Raw genomic sequence first — 19,995 nt, forward strand, 5'->3', positions numbered from 1 at the left:
CAGAATATTTGTGTGAAGTAGATCTCACTCCTGTACAGTGCAAAACACACTCATCCCCAGCCAACAAAGCACTTAAGCACTTGCTTAACTTTAAGCAAAAGAACAGCCCTGCTGGACTTAAGAAAAAGATTGTGAAGAAACAAAGAATTACCCAAAAAGTTGCAGTAAAAGCCATTTGCATCATAAAGGATTGACTTGATTACTGTGAAAAAAGCCTCAACTCTTATGGTTTGACTGACAGCAAAAGTATTTTGTATTATTTTTTTCCTTGCAAGTGGAGAGATAGTGATTTCCCTGAAAGAAGGGAAGGGGCACAGCATGTGCATGGCAATGTATTAGTCACAAGATGGATGGAAGGAGAGATTACTAAAGCCTTCACTGAGTTAGACCTTCTACAGTGAGGAAAAAAACCCCCACTCATTTCCCTTTAATCTCAACAGAAATATTTTCTGTGCATGTACTGTTAATAATGTAAACTGTGTTTAAACAAGAGCATTGTTCTCCTTTTTGTACTGTCATTCATACAAGATGATAGCTCAAATATCTAAACAGAGATCACAAGTTTCGGCATTGCGTAGAGGAGAAAGATGTTGCCCCATATAGTTAGGTTTGGAGGGAATATTTATGTTCTTCACTTACTGTGGTTTCTAAGGAGGCCCTCTTTAAAACGTTAATTTGATAGCTGCAAAATACATCATAGAGGTACAGTGGGAAAGGGTGATTTTCTCTGTTATCAGACTCTTTTTACTGCTCTTCTGGGTTTGGGGGGGTTTATTTTCTCTCTCTCTCTCTCTCTCTCTCTCTCAACTTCAGTGAGAGCAGTAGGGTTCTAACCTGTCAGCGCAACCAGAGTGAAAGTGACGTTTTACAAGTGGAAGCAGTTTGAGGATGGTGCCTTCTGCTCTTAACATCTTGACATCTCAACCTTCGAGTTCAGCAGCAGCGTGGCTTACAGTGGCTGCGGCAGCAGGACACCTTAAAAAGCAGTGAAACTGACAATGAAAATAAACTCTGTTTGCAGCACGGCTGGAGACTGGAAGCCGTTAACAAATATAGCAGTGGCTGGGTGTTAAAATACATAAATCTGTCATCATTACTGGGCTACGGGGTCGTCCTCCTATTCACAAAATAAAGGAACTGTGCATAATCAGTAGGGCAGAGAGTTCAGAACAAAGTGCGCCTTTTACAAATTCTCGACTGCTGATAGATGGATGTTTGCTAGAGACTTAATGTCTTTAACAGAGTACATTTAAGAAGGCATGTGAGTTTCAGAGCTCTTGGGATTAATGTTGGTTTCCTACCCCCCCTTTCTTTTCCAAATTTATTGCCAAAAAGTGTATAATGTAAACACCCCAGGCCTCTATGAAATCTGCATTATTATAAAGCAAGCAACATTCTAGCACAATGATATTATTCATCAAGTACAACACAGAATATATTCTCTCCTCTCGAACACAAGAGGAAAAAAGGATTTAAAAATAGGTTGATGCTAATTGCCAGATTTAAAAAAAAATCTTTTTCTTAAATTGAATGCCAAAGACAGCATGGAAAAGGTACAAAACCAGACCCACCAGAAATAAAATAATACACTTCCTGGCACCCACATGTTTTCATGGACGACACGCTTACATGTATGGATCATGAGTGTGTGCTACTCTCTTCAATCAGCCAAGGTAATCCACACACTATAAATTAACCATGCTGAGTGCTGCAGATTATACAATAAATAAGCATTACGTACTGTACCTTGACCTATAAACCTTCCTGCTGGGCACTTCTCAATTACTTGACATTGCCAACAGTGAAAAGAGGTAAAATGGCACTACTCACTGTATTCATGATCTATTGGGTATGTATGCCCACAGAAGATATAAACTGAGAATATTGTAATGCACATTGGAAAAAATAACCCCAACTATGCATATAATATGATGGGGGCTAATTTAGCTACAACTAATCAGGAAAGAGATCTTGGAGTCATCATGGATAGTTCTCTGAATACATCCACGCAGTGTGCAGCGGCAGTCAAAAAAGCAAGCAGGATGTTAGGAATCATTAAAAAAAGGGATTGAGAATAAGACGGAGAATATTTTATTTCCCTTCTATAAATCCATGGTTCGCCCACATCTTGAATACTGCGTACAGATGTGGTCTCCGCATCTCAAAAAAGATATACTGGCATTAGAAAAGGTTCAGAAAAGGGCAACTAAAATGATTAGGGGTTTGGAACGGGTCCCATATGAGGAGAGATTAAAGAGAGTAGGACTTTTCAGATTAGAAAAGAGGAGACTATGGGGGGATATGATAGAGGTCTATAAAATCATGAGTGGTGTGGAGAAAGTGAACAAGGAAAAGCTAATTTACTTGTTCCCATAATAGAAGAACTAGAGGCCACCAAATGAATCTAATGGGCAGCAGTTTTAAAACAAATAAAAGGAAGTTCTTCTTCACACAGTGCATAGTCAGTCGGTGGAACTCCTTGCCCGAGGAGGTTGTGAAGGCTAGGACTATAAAAGGGGTTAAAAGAGAACTAGATACATTCATGTGGGTTAAGTCCATTAATGGCTATTAGCCAGAATGGGTAAGGAATAGTGTCCCTAGCCTCTGTTTGTCAGAGGGTGGAGATGGATGGCAAGAGAGAGATCTCTTGATCATTACCTGTTCAGTTCACTCCCTCTGGGGCACTTGGCATTGGCCACTGTCAGCAGACAGGATACTGGGCTGGATGGACCTTTGGTCCAGTATGGCCGTTCTTATGAGTGCCCAGTCATTGTATCTTGGTAGGAGGCAACGTGCAGGCATGTGTCCTGAGGAGAGTTCCTGAAGCATCATACCCAGGGGGTCAATCCAGCATTACCTGTACTTGGGCACCTGCGAGTCCGGAGGGGACTGCAAGAGCTAATGGTGGCAGAAGCTAGACACATCAGGTGGCAAGAACTGGCCCCATTCAGTCACTGTGAAGGGAAGGAGGGAGGAACCATGAAGAAGCAGCAGGGGAAGCCAGAGAGACAAGCAGAAGCCAACAGGTGTGGGGGGGAAGTTGCCAAATTTACTGCTGCTCCTTTAAAGCTGCTTGCCTACACAACCATCTGCTTGCTGCACCTTACACACACACACACACACACACACACCTCTCCCATGGTGGCCTTTGCAGCAGCCAGTCATAGGATCAACACACAAGGGATGGGCAGGGGTATGGAAGATGGCCGACAATGCAGATTGAGCAGTTTGAGGAAATAAGGGAGAAGAGGTTCGAAGAGCAGGAAACAGAGGGGCACCAAAGACTTGTGGAGGGATGCAGAATGGGAAGATAGGACACAGCTATAGGGGCAGGGAAGACACAGTGGGACCATGGATTAGGATGGACATCTTGGGTGGATGGAAGGCATCCTAAAGCTACGGAGAAGGAACCATCTTGAATTTGTGCACTAGGGCCCATCGTAGTGTTTGACTCCTGTTACCACAATGTCCCCATGAACCCCTAGGAAGCAGAACAGCTGGGACACCAGGGAAGAGGATGCAGACTGCAAGCCTACACTTTCTGAGGAAGCAAAGCTGCCGGCCAGGATGAGGCCAGATCGCTTCTAGCCCCTTTGGAAGAGGCATTAGGCAATAAGCAGGCCTTCAGCTCAAGGACTGCAGCTGGGCCACAATTTTGGTCAGCAACTTCAAACCCCTTCCTCTGCCCTCCCCCGCTTCGCCACACACACAACCTGCAAGGGCCAGGAATGATTTTAAGCTGTTACTAAACATCAGCACAGGAAATAGATCTGGTCACATTGGTGCTACTTCACTGATACCAACTGAGGCTCTTATCCATCTTCACCTGAAAGGTGTTTGGCTGGTTGCGTCAGGGATTAACTAAAAGACTTTCAATACAATAGAATAAAACCAATATGTCAAGCAAAAAGTAGTGAAATGTCCATCACAAACTAATTTGGATCACAGGCTAATTCTATTAATATCAGCTAACAGGCTTCTAATGCCAGCCTTCAACACTGTGTATTGCTTTCATTCCCAAACAAATAATCCAGCAGCAAACAACTGCCACTTGATATTTGCATAGACAGAGCAGTAGCCTCACACTCCAAAGCATCTGCAAAGGATTGTGGGCTAAATGAATCCATATGGCCTGCATGCCTTAAATTTACACTGGCTGCAACTCTGGCTTGCAGTCCTCTACCGCAGGATGGAGTATAGAGGGGGAAATTATACGCATATACATATATGTATGATTTTCATGCTTACATCCATGGAAAGAAATCTTTTAATTTCCTTTAAATTGTGAACAGGTGTTGTCACCTTCCAAACTTGGCTTCTCTGTTACAGCTTGATCGGGAAAGAAAAAGACGTCGATTGGAAACAGTGGGACCTTTGTTGGCTCGCACATGATGTATTGATAAGCATAATGTAAGGTATGTAAGAAAATAAAATGAAACGAATAAAACAAAGATCTTATTAAAAATGTGGCCGTTATAGTGTGTTCGCACAGAGTTACGTTATGGATCTGGAGCTGCCAGAGATGTTACTGTAACCCACGTGGGGTGCGGTGTTTTCCAGCATCACACCTCCATTCAATAGAATCATCAATGAATGGCTTGTTGATATATTTTTAGTCGGAGCCCTTTTGGGGAAAGGCTACAGCTAATATTGACTCTCTGGCACAATCACCTCTTTCAGAGCCATTCAGCAGGAGCTTTTCCCCAGCAAAATGATATGAGCCATATTTGGAGTTCAGACCCAAATGTGGGACACCGACTAAAAACACTGGTGTTGGTGAGACACTCTTGCAGCAACCTTTTATTTCTGATGCTTTCTCTCCAATCCTTTTCTCTTCCAAGAAATTCAACAAAATTGACGCTTTCACTCAGGAAAATTGAAATTGTAGACTTAATATGCTAGGGCAGGGAATGTGTCTGACTATGGATAGCTTTTTTCCACAGGAGCCTAACTTGGAACCTGGCTTTTCTAGGCACTTTCAAATATGTTTGTGCTGTGCCTAAACAATGGGGGCAGATCAAGGACAATGAGCTGTTTTAATTGGAAGAGGCGGGTCCACAGTGGACACTTTGGGAAGCATGGGGAGGTTTTTAGCAATGCGTGTCCATTTTCAAGTTCATAAGGAAATGGGAAAACATGCAAACGTCCACACTGAGTATTTTTTCATGCGCCTCATCACTGGGCTAAGTTCCTGCAGACCTCAGGGCAGAATTTGGGTGACTCCTTGTGCCTGATGCATAACATGTTTCCTCTTAATACATTTGATGTCACTTTCTCAGCAAAAGAGGAGCTTCCTTCTCACCCTGCAACTGGATCTGTGCAGATGGAGTGCTGTGACCAAATGGAGCCTACAAGGCACTAGTCAGTAGCATTCCTTGCACAATTATTTGCCAAACACTGGGGTGGCAATTTAAGCTATAAACAATCTGAGCTTTAATTAGCAACGAGCCCTTACTATCGGTGAATTAAAGGGGACAGATCCTCACCAGGTGTTAACTGGTAGGCACAGCACCAGCTCAGGGCCACAGCGAACTAACGAGGAAAATTTTGTTACTATTCACTATAGCAAGAAGCTTCTTGTTTTCACTTAATAGTAATTATAAGTTGTGGCTACAAGGTATGCAATTATACTGAGGTTGTACAGGCTGCCGTTCATATTTTATGCTGGAGCCGATACGCGAAAAAAATTAAGTACCAACTCTATAGTATGACTAGTGGAAGCTAAAGCACTTTTGTTTTTTAAATCCAAATCCTGCATCTTTGTCAAAGGTTGACTCATGTCAGTTTTCTGCTTAGTATTCATAGCACTTTCGGTGCGTGCATTGCTGACTCAACGTTGATTCACAAGGTATGGCTACGCACATCTCCCTTTGGTCCCCAGAGTTTAAGAGGCCAAAACCCAACTATAAATGAATTTGTCATGCTTTTCCAAGATGGCTGACGGCACCTGACTCTGGACTACAAATGTTTTCACAGCTTTCGCACTATAAATGATTTCTACACAGATTGATGACTTCATCGAAGAACTGTAATGCAAACCAGATTTTTACTGTACTGTATGTTTTTCACACAGGATTTTCTAGTACTGTAAGCAGTGAGAACCATGCTAGAATAAACGTCCATTCATACACTGCCATGCTTTTTTTCCCCCTAGGTACTTACTCTGACACTGAAAAAAAATTCGTTTAATGCAATTTTTTCCATGGATGCTTGTTTATCAAAGAAAGCTGTCTTTGGACAAGTTGTAAAAACACACAAAATAATAGCTTGCCAAGTAGGATAAAGCTACTTTTAAGATAAATCTTCTAATGCCGCTAAAGATTCTCAACAAAATCACTTTCAGCAGGCAGATTTTAGACATTCAGTAGCAAAACTGATCTGTTGGAGAGCGAGCTGCAGTTCAATTTCTAAGGTACGTTTCCAAGTGTTCATCAAAGTCTATGTAGCTGACTGTTTTTCACCTCCCGCAGCATGATTTTATGGGTCATTACACAGACAGTGGATGAGTGGTATGAGAGACACTATAAGGGAGTCAAGCTGCTAAGAAGAGGAGGATGTGAAAAGAAAGGTGATGGATTCTTCACCACAATCCTCCTCCACATAAAACCAAAGAAGTGAGAGTACAAACACAAGAGGCGGAGACGCAAAAGCAGAAAAGAATAAACATAAGAGCAGCTGCTTCTTGGGGTTTAAATGTTTATTTTGTTTTGAAGTTGTGCAGGGATGCCTACTAGCAAGATTAAGTTTGGTCATGCTGCAGAATCTAAGGCTAAGCACTTTACAGAGCTGCAACTTTCTGGTTCAGAAGTGTAAAAAACGCTCCCCCTCGACATAGCAAATTACAGCACTGTAAAGCACCAGTGAGAACCAGGCTGCAGCGCGGGGACCTGTGCTCCCAGTTCACTACTCCCCTTGCGGAGGTGGCTTACAGACCATATCTACACTAGGAGATTATTCCAAATTTACTAAAATCAACTTCTGGGCACCTGGTTTTTACAAATTCTAAGTTCCGTGTCCTCACTACAGGGAAGAATTGAACATAAGGCAGGCTCTGCTAACAGACGCACTACCTTGGATTCAGAGCCCTAGGAAGCAGGAATAACGGGGTTGGTAATGTGTATGCATCACTTACAAATTAGACCTTGGAGGACTAATTTCGGGCTAAGCTCCTAGTGTAGATCAGGTCACAGAGCGCCAGGAGAGCTCTCTCCCAGCACTCGTTCTGCAGCCACACTTTCAGTTCTAAGTTTAGACAAAGCCTAAGACAGATACAGGTTTGTGTGTCCTGAGAATGTCAGGCACAGAGACTTCTGCCATGCCTGCCTGGCCGATCCTTTCCTGTTCTAAACAGGGCAATAAAAGGGTAAATGTACATATTCAAAGATAAATAAAGAACCGGTATGAGCTTCAAGAACTTAATCAAACAGCACAAGTCTGCTAACATGTTGACTGGGCTCTCATCTGTAGCAATAGCACCTTGTGCTGCAATTTGGCAGAGCTCACAGGATTTGGCCCATAGTATTTTCGTATTGAAAAGCTCTCTGTGTTTAACTTCAGTGAAAGAGGTGACTATGCCGCCGTGTAAATATTTAATACTATCACTTCCTACGGCACCCAGCTGTTCATTGGAGAGCTCCACTTCAATGAATGACCGACTTGTGAGTAAAGTGATATGATGTGTTATTGGAGGCAAGGAGGTTAGGAGTCTGCCTAGCGTGAAAATTTCCCAACGTTTCCCAGTATAAGATCCTGTGTTCAGTCATTTATAGTTTTGCCAAATGTTAACTGTTTGGGAGACGAGATCCTGGCGGCTTCCAGAATCCTGGAGATTCTGTCTGCACGGAGCATGCTCCATCCTGGGGTTGCACAACCGGGCAGAACTTCCCCTGAAATGTCTGGCCCCAGCTGCTGGAGTACTGGGACCACAACGGAGAGCAGGGATGCTCTCAATGCTCTCTGTAGAATTAAAAAACAGTCTGACTGAAATGCAGAGTGGGAAAGAGCCAGACGTGTGCAGTATGGAGCAGGCTGGGATAAGGAATGGGGGGAGGGAGAGATTAGAACTGGCTGGACAAGGAGCCTGGGATTGGGATGAGCTATGTGACAGGGGAAGGGTGAAGTTGAGATAAACAGCCAAGAGAGGTGAGGAGACAGAACTGGGACAGTCTGGAAGGAATGGAGCAGAAGGGTCTATGACAGTGTTTCTTAAACGGTGTTCCGCGGCACACCGGTGTGCTGCGAAGCAGTTGGAGGTGTGCCGTGGAGAACAGAATTCAAAATGGCCACCCTTAAAGGGGAAAGTGACTTTTTTTTCTTTGCTCAACTTTCCCCCAACCCTTTTTTTCCCCCCCTCAAAAACTTTCCCCCGGACCTTTTTTTTTTTTTAAAATGAAAAAGATACATATCAACAAGATTGCTGGCACAATATAATCCTTGGTGTTCCTCATAAAAAGAATTATTGTTTGGTATTCCTCGGTCTTAAAAAGTTTAAGAAACACTGGTCTATGACCATTACAGAACACTCCCCCCCAGAATCTGACTGCTGTCGGCAACTAAATGCATTTTTCATACACACCCTCAAGCGCCTGGTCCACATACAGGATGACTACCTACTATTGCTATCGGTTACTACCTTAGCTCAATGCCAGGAAGTCTGTGCACCAGCAAGACTCCACCCCTGCTAGTAAACCATGTGTGTATCAATGGGATTGCACATGGCAGAATTTCAGTATGCCCTTCAAAAATTCAAATGAAAATTACCCACAAAGTATATTAACATTGCGTAGTCAAACACTCAAAAGTTAGGCAATGCCAGAATGAAGATACTCTGTGCAACTTTCATTCATTTCTCCTTGTCTCTGGATATTATGATAGGGCTTTTAATTCCACGATCCCAGCTATATTGTCCCCAGGGCACCTGTGGAGTTGGCAATATCCCGTAACCACCATGTGGGTCTTGAGTAGAGATGGCTATTTATTTTTTAGATAGTGCAGCCCAGAGCAGGTTCAAGCTACGGGCTGACCAGGCTACCGCCCAGGGCGCCCGGGCCAGGTGGGGGCAGCACCACGCATGCTCTGTGCACCCAGGAGTGGTGCCACACATGCTCCGGGTGCCCGGGGGCAGGGCCACGCATGTGGGGTGCACGAATGGCTTGGGCCGGCCCTGGTGCAGCCCCTGCTCTCCCATTTACAGTCAGAGCACTGAGCAGTGGAGTAATAGAGACATTACTCCCTTTATCTGCCTCTGTGAAGGAACTTTGAGTGTGGAACAGTTTCACAGACCTTAGACAAAAAAACCAAGTTCCTCCTGATCATGACAGATCGTGAGCTTGTAAAATGACCTCCCTGGATCAATTCAGTAAGAAAAAAACCTTCCATGGGCCACCAGAGAACAATTTCATGGGGATATTTATATAAATAAGGACTGCAGGATGTTGGGTTTTGATGGCCCATGGATAATTCTCTAGGTAGGATAAGGAACTATGCACTTAACCACTAAAATGCTAATAGTGATTAAAAAGAATTCTTCTTCCAATGTTTGTAAATCTGTCTGCACTGTAATTGCCATCCCAAATCTTGCGGTAAGCCATAAAACCTATTAAGCTTGGTTATGAGGGGAAACTGCAGCTTCTATTGGTTATCTGCTTTTACTTCCTTACATTTCTTGCAGAGGTGGATTAGCATGGGATTTTTGGGTGTTTGGGATCCAGAGCCCACGCTCAAAGAGGACCTGGATATGAGCAGTATAGCAACATGCTGAGCTTGGCAAGGCCAGATCACTGGGAAAGAAGATCAAGAAACCAGGGTAGACAAAAGAAAAAACTCAATTTTAGCAGACAGGAAGCAACAAGCTGTATAAGGGCAAAGAGGCAGCTCTGTAGCAAGTGGTTGAGGTACTAGCTTGGCATACAAGATGTGGGCTCAATTCCTTATTTGAGCAGGGATTTCTAGATGTACATAGGTACTGATGCGCTCGTTATTGCAACATATCTATGTTAGGGGCCTAAATCACATTATTAAAAGCAATTTAGGCATTTAGGAGACTAAATGCCATTGACTATCAATGTTCTTGTATTTGTACAGTGTTTGGTAGAAAGAGGCCCCAATTTTGGCTGGAGTCTCTTGACTCTACTGTAATATAAAAATAATGATGAAGGGTAAGAGGTGTATTCTTTCAAAGGATACAAGGGGAGAAAAAAAAGGTTTCAAGTAATGGAGATCCCTGAAGTTTTGATGAATCAGCTCCTTCCTTAATCAACCCTCAGTTTCCTGTTGCTTTTAATCAGTTTTTAAACGGTCTGTCCTAAGAAATAAGAAGTCAGTAATAAAATGGTGATCACAGGATTGTATTTGTGCTGTACGACACTATTTCAGTATGAATGCTGCAAGTTCCTTTGGTTAGAAGTCAGCAGATGGTTATTGGAAAAATGGTTGACAGCAACTCCTCCATGTACAGCTTCTAAGTTATGTAAGAGAGACACAGACACCCACACACAGCTTACTAAATAACCGTTTGGTTGACGTGCTTCAAAACAGTACTCTCCTTAGCCATCTCTGCAAAGGGCAGATCTTCCCATAACCTACCATCACTCTTTTCAAAGGAAGAAGGGGAGTGTGACACAGTGGTAAAGAAAGGTATGGGATTCAGCATTGCTGGGTTTAACTCCGCGTTCTCTGCAGGAATTTGAGCAAATCAATTAACTTTATGGTGCAACAGTGCCCCCAAATATAAACACAGGCATGACATTTACCTACCTCAGAGAGGTGTTGAGAAGCTAAATTAAAAGTTTATAACCACAGTTTGAAATTTTTAGATAAACTATTGTGTAAGATTCCATATACAGGCAGTCCCCGAGTTATGCGGATCCGACTTATGTCGGATCCACAGTTACGAACGGGGTTTTTCCTCGCCCCGGAGGACGGGAGCGGCGGGACGCCCAGATGCACGGCTGTCCCGCTGCCGGCATCCTCCAAGGCTTTGCTCCCCGTCTCCCTGGTCTGCTGGTCTCCAGCAGACCAGGGAGACGCGTAGCAAAGCCGCGGAGGACCCGGGAGGCGGAACCAAGGTGCGTCTCGGTCCGCCGCCCGCGTCTCCCTGGTATGCTGGGGGAGGGGGCGCAGCTAGTGTGCCCCCCTCCCCCTCCAGAAGACCAGGCTTTTCTCCGGACGCCTGTGGTAGAGCAGCTGGAGCGCTGCCGGTTGGTCCCGTAGCGCCGCTCTGGGCGCTACTAGACCAACCCGGCAGCACCCCAGCTGCTCTGCCCCAGGCATCCTGATTCAGCCGCTGCTGGTCAGTTTCAGCAGTAGCTGAATCAGGACGCCTGGGGCAGAGCAGCTGGGGTGCTGCTGGGTTGGTCCAGTAGCACCGAGGAGCGGCGCTACTGGAGCAACCCAGCAGCACCTCAGCTATCCCCAAGTCAGCTGCTGCTGAAACTGACCAGCGCTGACTACAGGAAGCCGGAGGCAGAGTTCCTCTGCCCCGGGCTTCCTGGAATCAGCCGCTGATCAGTTTCAGCAGCAGCTGACTTGGGGACACCTGGGGTTCTTAAGTTGAATCCGTATGTAAGAACTGGCATCCAGATTCAGCCTGTTGAAACTGATCAGCAGCTGATTCCAGGAAGCCCGGGGCAGAGCAACTCTGCCTCGGGCTTCCTGTAGTCAGCCGCTGGTCAGTTTCAGCAGCAGTTGAATCTGGACACCAGTTCCGACTTACATACAGATTCAACTTAAGAACAAACCTACAGTCCCTATCTTGTACGTAACCCGGGGACTGCCTGTATTGCTAAGTCTTCTTATGTCCTAGTATACACGACAGGAGAAATCCTGCCCCTATTGAGGCTCAACACGCAGCTTGTTTTCATGGTGAAAATGGACTTTAATTTTTTCAAGGTCTCCCACTGTAATCATTCACGGTACGATGCCATCTTGTGCTATTTCTTATTCTCTTTGGGTTCTCATGCCCCACTAATCACAATGGTGTCTGAGCACCTGCTATAGTGTATAAATATATGGCCTTTTGAGTAAAGCTGAAATGTGTAAAGCTGAAATAAGATTCTTAAAGTGATATTTTAAAAAAGAATTTAAAAAGAGGGGCCATCTGGTTCAAAAGGCCATTCTCCCTAATGATGTTTGCGCTTTTGGGAGCACAAACAAAACCCCACCATCAATTTGTTCTCCATCCTCCAGCTGACAAGCTGTTGGTTTTAAAACACTGCTGCATTCTCTAAAATAAACAAAGGCTCCTCTTCACCCAGAGAGCATTTTCACAAGAAGAAACCCCAGCATCTGCCAGATGCATTAAGGTTCAGAGCCAACTTGAATTCTTTGAAAGAATCACAAGCCCATACCTTGTGTTGACTTTCAGACCTCGGCAGGAAAGGTACTCGGGTGACATCTGATTTCAGGGTAAATAGCATTTACGGACGAGCAATCAGTTTGAAACATAAAACGAAGACGTCTTGGGCTAGCCATTTGAGACAAGAGCTACGTAATAATCAACAATCAATCAAGAATGGACTGACTACAACTGACTTGGGAGTATGATGTGATTCAGAAAGAAGGTGTTAAGAAGTTAAGAGAAGCTATTATTAGCCAGCAGCATTAGTACACAGACATAGGAAGGTGAATGAGCACTTGGAGCAATATGTCTCTCCCAAGTTTTATTTTATCACAAGTGGGGCATCACACTATTCAATACTCCTTATTGGATTTTTACAGGTTTTGCTCTTTTAATTTCCACGCAGGCTCAATCCTGCATCCACTGAATACTGCTATATGTTCTAAATGGTGCAAGATCGGAGCTTAAATCAACAATACTTAGCATAAGCACTAGCTAATACTATTATTATTTATACAATTTGTATGATGATACAAATTACCAAAGCAGCTTTTTATCTTCTGCAGTTTTGTCCCCCCTCCAATTAAATGTTTGTTCTCAATTGTCATTTCACAGCCCCTGTTTTGTCATCCCTCCCATGTGTGTTTGTTTTAAAACATGCGCAGTTAGAGCCGGATTCAGCTCCCAGAAAAAAAAAATCAAAGTGAGTCTTCCCACAGGCGATCATGTGAGTTGGGTTGGGCCCTTAGATCTCATGTAAGGTGCTGGAATAGTATCCAAACATTCACAAAATGGAAGCAGCACAGGCAAAGACCATGCAAGCTCCATCCGTATGTCTAATCTCTCTTTCTCTTGGAGACAGTATTTTAAGTTCCCAAATCCTATTTGCTTTTGGCCCTTTCTGCTGAGGCTGCTACAATTCATAAAACAAATGACAAAAAAAGAACCAGTGCTGGCAGTAAGAGAGTTGTGATGTGGACACAAGCCACCAGACAGTCATCAACCAGTAATACCTTCCAGTCGCTACTGGGGTGCAACGTGGTGCGTAACTATATAGAGATAGAAGCAATGAGCTCATTAGCAGACATGGGAAATGATGCCTAATTACTGAACCACGACAGTCAGACAAGCTGATGTCAGTGTGACAAGGCACAGGTAGGTTTTGGACAGATGAAATATCAGAGGGTCGGGGATATGGAAGAGCAGTGAAGATGAGCAGCATTTGAAGAAAAAGAAGGCTCTTTGGTCCTCTAGTTGTCCATAATTAGCAACAAAATTGTTCTACCTCAGGACGAAGGAGACAAGGTTTCTCAATGAACAGGGGTTGGAGTCAAGAGGAGCCAGTGTGCCTGTCCAAAGTCAGTGCTGGCTCTTAGCGTATAGGTAGCTGTTAACCCAATCAACAGCAGAAATCCTATCATAGTGGATTTCCTGTCTCACAAGCACCTCTATCCTGCTAAAGCATTTCCTGGTCTCTCTCTTCTAAGGTACCTGGAGGTCTCCACCAAACTGCAAATCCTAAGAATCACATGGTTACTATTACAATCCCCCTATCCCCACCTGGTCAGGGTGTTCCTGCTGCCTGCTTACATCATTTAAAATCCACAGGAAAGCTGTAACTATTTATCTTATTCTGCGGGGGGGGAGGGGGGATAATTCCGACGCCTATCATGTAGCCATCTCTGTGCGGGTACGGAGGCAACAATGACAGAGAACAGTTCAGAGAGGGAGAGAGGCACTTGGCCAATATCTGACCTCATTTACGCTTATGTAACCCCACCACCAGGGAGAATGGTTCTGGAGACCTAGGGGGGAAGGGAGGAGCAAGCTTAGCACCACTCCATACGGACTCCAGTTTTCAGAGGTGGCCTGCAAGCCACCCAGCCATGATCTATTGGTACTAGAAGCAGCTACTTCTGGCAAATTATCCAGGCCCTATGTAGCACCCAGTGATGCTCATGCACCCTGGCATGTTTCCTGGGGGTGGAAAAATCACTTGGACACTTACATGAGATAAGGCAAATTTAGCCCTTTGCCTTATCCTGGTACTGCCCTCATGTCATCCTGCTCCCCCTGTTGTGTCCTCTGACTCATCCTGTAATCTCCACAGCTGGGAATCCCCTGTTCCCGCTTGGGCTCTTCCATATGTCACTAATCATCCACCCTTCGTCACTGAATTCCCTGAGCTTGTCTGTAACACTTCTATCGGATCAGCTGGCAGCACAGTACTCCCAAAAGCACATTCTCATTTCCTTAGCCTTGGCCCGGCGCTGGCATTTCCCCCATGCCTCAACTCCTCTTTCCAGAGGAAATGTAAAAGTCATTACGGGCCCAGCCATGGGCAGTGTTTTACAAGCACTGAAGAAGAGGCAGGCTCGGCTCCCTGGACCTGACAGTCCCTCTGACTGACAGAAAACTAAGCTACCTTAACAGCCGCTGGCTTTCCAAAACTAAGAACAATGGCCATACTGGGGCAGACTAATGGCCCATTTCGCCCAGTATCTTGTCTTCCAACAGTGGCCAGTGCTAGATACTTCAGAGGGAATGAACACAGTACGGCAATTTAGAATAATACATCCCCTGTCATCCAGTGCCAGCTCCTGGCAGTCAGAGGTTTAAGGACATCCAGAGCATGGGGCTGCATCCCTCACCATTTTCGCTAGGAGCCACTGACGCACCTATCCTCCAGGAACTTATCTATTTTTTTTAATCCGGTTGTACTTTCGGCCTTCACACCATCCCCTGGCACGGAGTTCCACAAGCTGACTACGTGGCATGTAAAGAATTACTGTGTTAGTTTTAAATCTGCTGCCCACTAATTTCATTGGGTAACCTCTGGTTCTTGTGTTTGACTAAGGAAGTGTTATTTACCCCCTTTGTTTTTTTCTCCACACCATGCCTCAGGGTATGTCTACACTGCCACCCTAGTTCGAACTAGGGTGGCTAATGTAGGCATTCAAACTTGCAAATGAAACCCGGGATTTAAATATCCTGGGCTTTCTTTGCATGCTCCCGGGCGCCGCCATTTTTAAATGCTCCGTAGTTCGAACTACCTACCCGCGGCTACATGCGGCACGGACTAGGTAGTTCGAATTAAAGCTCCTAATTCAAACTACCATTACTCCTCCTGCAATGAGGAGGTAGTTCGAACTACAGTGCATTTAAAAATAGCAGCACCTGGGAACATGCAAATAAAGCCCGGGATATTTAAATCCCAGGCTTCATTTGCAAGTCCGAATGCCTACATTAGCCACCCTAGTTCGAACTACGGTGGCAGTGTCGACATACCCTCATTGTATAGACCTCTACCATATCTTACTTCAGCCGGCTCTTTTCTAAGATGAACATGTCCCAGTCTTTTTAATGTCTCCTCACATGAAAGCGAAGGGTTTCTCAGCATGGGCAGACAAATCACATGCTAGCTTGTCTCAAGGTAGCCTGCTAAAACTGGCAGTATGACGAAGGCCAGACAGAGTAGCCTCCTGCCTACTAACCTGTCCGACCCCCACTTGCCTACTCTGGAGGCTAGATCAAGCTGCTACTCATGTGGCATTGCTATTTTTAAACACCGGGTTGAGCAGAGGTAGCACGTGTATGTCTGCCTACGCTGGGAATTACACCTGCCTGCTGCTGTTTAGGTACCTGACGAGACTCCACAGGGGTAGCCTTAGTATGATTAATACACAGGCATGGGATTTAATTCTTGGCTCTGCCACAGACTTCTTGGGTGCCCTTAAGCAAGTCACTTAGGAGCAGATTTTCAAAAGATCTCAGGGTCAGATTTTCAAGAGACTTCAACTCCCTTTCGGCGACCTAAGCAAGAGCAAGGTTTGCAAACACATTCAGCACTACACAGCTCTCATCCTGACTCCTGAGCCCAGGGTTGCAGCAGGGTTGATGTGGAAACACCTTCCCACCTGCAGGTGGGGCGATGTTTTTAAAAATTCTGACCTCAGTCCCTCTGTGCCTTCCCTACTCCCAAAGCTTTGGCCATCACATGCCACTTGTATCGTGTGCATGTCTGCAAACAGCTCTGCAAGGCGTGTATTATTTCTAAACTTTCTCTGAGCAGGGATGCCAGACACTCTCCCCTCCTCCACGCTGCTGTAGGGCTCCCTCGGGAGGGCCAGATAAGCAGCTTAGTTTCAGTCAGGCCAGCAGATCCTTGCTCTGGGAAGGAAAAGTGGTCTTTTGTTTTCCCCTCTGCTGAGCGCTCTACAGAGCAGCACCATCAGCCCCTTACTTCTCCCCAGAGATTTTTTGGGCAAAGAGCCAGAAATCTGGTTTCTGGCATGAAGGGAGTTTAGGGGATGAGGCAGGAACAGGTTAGAGGTCAAAAAGGGCTGTACCGTCCTCATTGGTAAAGCTGCTCTTATCAGCAAGAGGCTTTGGGATGTTTAACATTAGCAGGGAAAGCGGTAGAGAGTTTGTGGGTTATGTATTCATGCTGTATGGGGAAGCTTTTGGCTGGGGGAGAAGGAGGGCGAGGGGAGGCCTCTAGCATCTTCTGACTGCCCAGTTCTTTCTTTTCCCTCCCTCTGCACCCAGAATCACGCTGTGTTTTAGTCAGCACTCTCCCACCAGCTAAGGAGAGCTGGATACGTTTCCTGTCAGCAGGGCCAGCCCCCCCCCCCCCCAGTCACCCCCACACCTGTTACAGGTTCCACCCCTCCCAAAGCCCTGCCCCATTCCAAACTGCCCTGTCCCCTTACCTCCTCTCTGAGCAACACGGCTTGAGGATTACAGGGCCTAGTGTAGTGGCAAGCAAGGGTGGCATCTCCCCCTCCCCCACTCACCACAAGTGTGGTGGGAGCTGGAGAGGCCCTACAGCCTGCTTTGCCCCTCCACACTGCCTCCCGGCCCACTGCACCTCACTTCTCTGCAGGCAGCGGGAACCAGAGTGCCCTGAAGTGGGGTGCTCTGCTTCCCATCGTCGCTGAGAAGCTGCATGCAGTGCGCCCTGGGAGGGCAGTGAGCCGGAATGGAGCAGGCTGCCTGGCCACTCCAGCTCCTGCCGCCCACGTGATGAGTTTTGGGGAGGAGGGAAGCAACCTCTGCTACCGACCCCACGCCAGGCTCCCCTAATCCCCCGGCCCCTCCTGTCCATGGGATTATTCCTAGCATAGTCTATAATTGCTCACTGCACAAATCCCCTTGCTGTGCCCTTCAGTGTGGGCTCGCTGAAATCTGTTTAGAGAACTATCCTGCTCCAGCAGCACACACAAAGATCAGCATGACCTCTCCTTATCACTCAGCCTTTCCTGTGTGGAATTTGTTGTGTTCTGTGCCCTACTGATTATTGCATCACTTCTGTTTATTTGTAACCTTTGGCACACCATAATCTTATCTCTGTGGCTGCTGGCTGCAATGCAAGAGATGTGCAGCAGGGTAGCTAGCCTTAGCCATCCTCAGACACTGGAATGGGCCATTTAAAGTGGAGGTCAGTAAATGATTAGCAAAGACGGCTTGCAATCACTGCCAGGTGAAACGAAATCAAACTTTTCTGCTACCCTAGAAGACAACAAGGTTTACATTTCTTCCTGGGGCACTCACCAATCACAATCAGGGTGTAGTTTACATTCATGCTTCCAAAGCCGTTCGTGGCCTTGCAGATGTACGTTCCCGCATCTTCGCTTTCTACCTCCTTGATCTTCAGTCCTTGCTGCAAGATCCGGAACCTTGTCCAACCGCTATGGATAGTCCGTCCATCTTTCATCCACATCGTCAGAGGCGGGGGGTCACCTTCTACCGGACACAAGAGCTTGATGGTTCTTCCTAACCTCACAGACTGCCGGTGGATCACTTTATCAGCAATTCTGGGTGGGCCTACCAAAGAATGGAAAGAGAAACAATAACTATTATTATCACAGTAGTAGCTATAAGTCACCAGTCATGAGTAAGGGCCCCATGCAAACATAACAAAAGTTACTTATTGAAATGAGATTACAATCAAAGTCAAATAAAAAATAATAGACAACAGACAGATACAACAAAAATAAATACCAGCACATGGAGGGTTTGAATCCAGAACTCAGATAAAATCAACACCTTGCTTTAACCAACCATATTAAGCAGCCAACCGCAATCTGTGGTATTTCTCTCTTCTTTCCCGCCCCACAACCCTACAGGTCCTCTCCCATTTCTTTTCTATGTCATGGGGAAGTGGTGCCCAGATACCTAGGCTACCGGTTGTTTTAAGCAGAACAAATCCTGAAGCCAAAATTAGTAACGGCATGGGTACTTACAACAAGGAGTTATAATCCTTTTATGTTTATATGTACAGCAATTCCATTTAATAGTCACCAGATGGGCTTTATCAGCAGCAAGGATCATAAGAATACACTAGTACAGTGGTCTCCAACCTTTTTAAGCACATGATCACTTTTTGAATTTAAGTTAGTCCAGGATCTACCTCAAACCCAAATACCCCTGTTCCACCCCTTTGCTGAGGACCCGCACTCCTCAGTCTATGAATATGGGGTACAGTGGAGGGGGACAGAGTGACATCAATACCCCCTGCCTCTGTATCCCCCACCCTGCATAACAAGCAGGAAGCTCCCAGGGCAACTCTGAGGCTCTGGGCAGGAGCAGCTGGGCAGTGGTAGGAGGGGCAGCTGAAGTGCCAGCGCTTGATAGTCTCCCAGCCAAACTAGTCAGGATCACCTGTCAGAGGCTCTAAGATCTACCGGTAGATCCCGATCTACTGGTTGGTGACCACTGCACTAGTATGATTCTAGGACACAACGAATTTGCTGGGTAGCATTTACTTAATGCCAAGGCACAGGCTATCCTGACACAAGAACATCACATACATGCAAAAGGGTGATTTTTTTCAGGCTATTTGTGTCCATTGCCGTGACCTTCCCTTGACAAGTTCATTGGACTGGCCTAGCTCTGAATGTCGGCTGCTGGGACATGCTGATTGTTTCATGCATAACAAGAATGTGGCAACATGAACACACTGTGCTGCGGGATAATGATAACTCCAAGGGCAGGCCAACCAGCCAGGGTGGGATCAGGGAATAAGGCCGCTCACACTGTGAGCTTCCCCCTCCCATTAGAGAACCAAATTCAAAAGCAAAATGTTCAGGTAGGTTTATTTAAGTAAGCAATTTTCTTTGATTAATTAATTCATATATGCACTCCTCCCATCCATACGAATGTACCAGCCAGCCTCTCTCTCAGAACATTTCCAAAACAGCCTTGATCAGTAAGTGTCCTGTTTCAGCATCAGGACCCACCTGTTTTAAAAGGGTCTGAAAACTTGTGGCACTGAGTGACCTTAATCCCCACTCTGCGGCCGTGGGTTTGAGGCTGTTCACCACAGTGGCCAATCCCTTGCAGGGCCAATATGGGGTCAGTGCAGCCTGCCTGACTCATGCTGCTTTAAGAGGATACCAGGCACCTTGTTGTTTTTGCTGAAACAGACTCACAGGGCTACCTCTCCAAAACCCTTTTCATAAGAACAATTCCTGTGATTGCAAAGCGAGTCTCTGTCAGAGGGCTCACCCATGTGAGTAAGGGAGGTGCCTAAGCCAGCCCATATCGACTATAGGCCAGATTCTCACTTACTCATGCTGGTGGGTTCCAGTAACTTCACTGGGACTGCTAGTGAATTAGGCTGCTATTGAAAGTGAGCAATGTTGCTAGCCCTAAAA

General features: G+C 45.7%; 1 protein-coding gene across 4 annotated transcripts in view; it reads right to left on the reverse strand.

Annotated features, from left to right (window-relative positions):
- Positions 1–19,995, reverse strand: part of FGFRL1 (fibroblast growth factor receptor like 1) — a 272,445-nt gene that overhangs the window by 106,197 nt on the left and 146,253 nt on the right. For all 4 annotated transcript variants that reach the window (XM_075930931.1, XM_075930932.1, XM_014574652.3 and 1 more), the window contains exon 3: positions 17,891–18,163. In XM_075930931.1, the coding sequence (XP_075787046.1) occupies positions 17,891–18,163 (273 nt within the window). The remainder of the gene's footprint in view (positions 1–17,890; positions 18,164–19,995) is intronic.

The sequence above is a fragment of the Pelodiscus sinensis genome, chromosome 5 (assembly GCF_049634645.1).
Source record: "Pelodiscus sinensis isolate JC-2024 chromosome 5, ASM4963464v1, whole genome shotgun sequence".
In the NCBI taxonomy this organism is placed as follows: Eukaryota; Metazoa; Chordata; order Testudines; family Trionychidae; genus Pelodiscus; species Pelodiscus sinensis.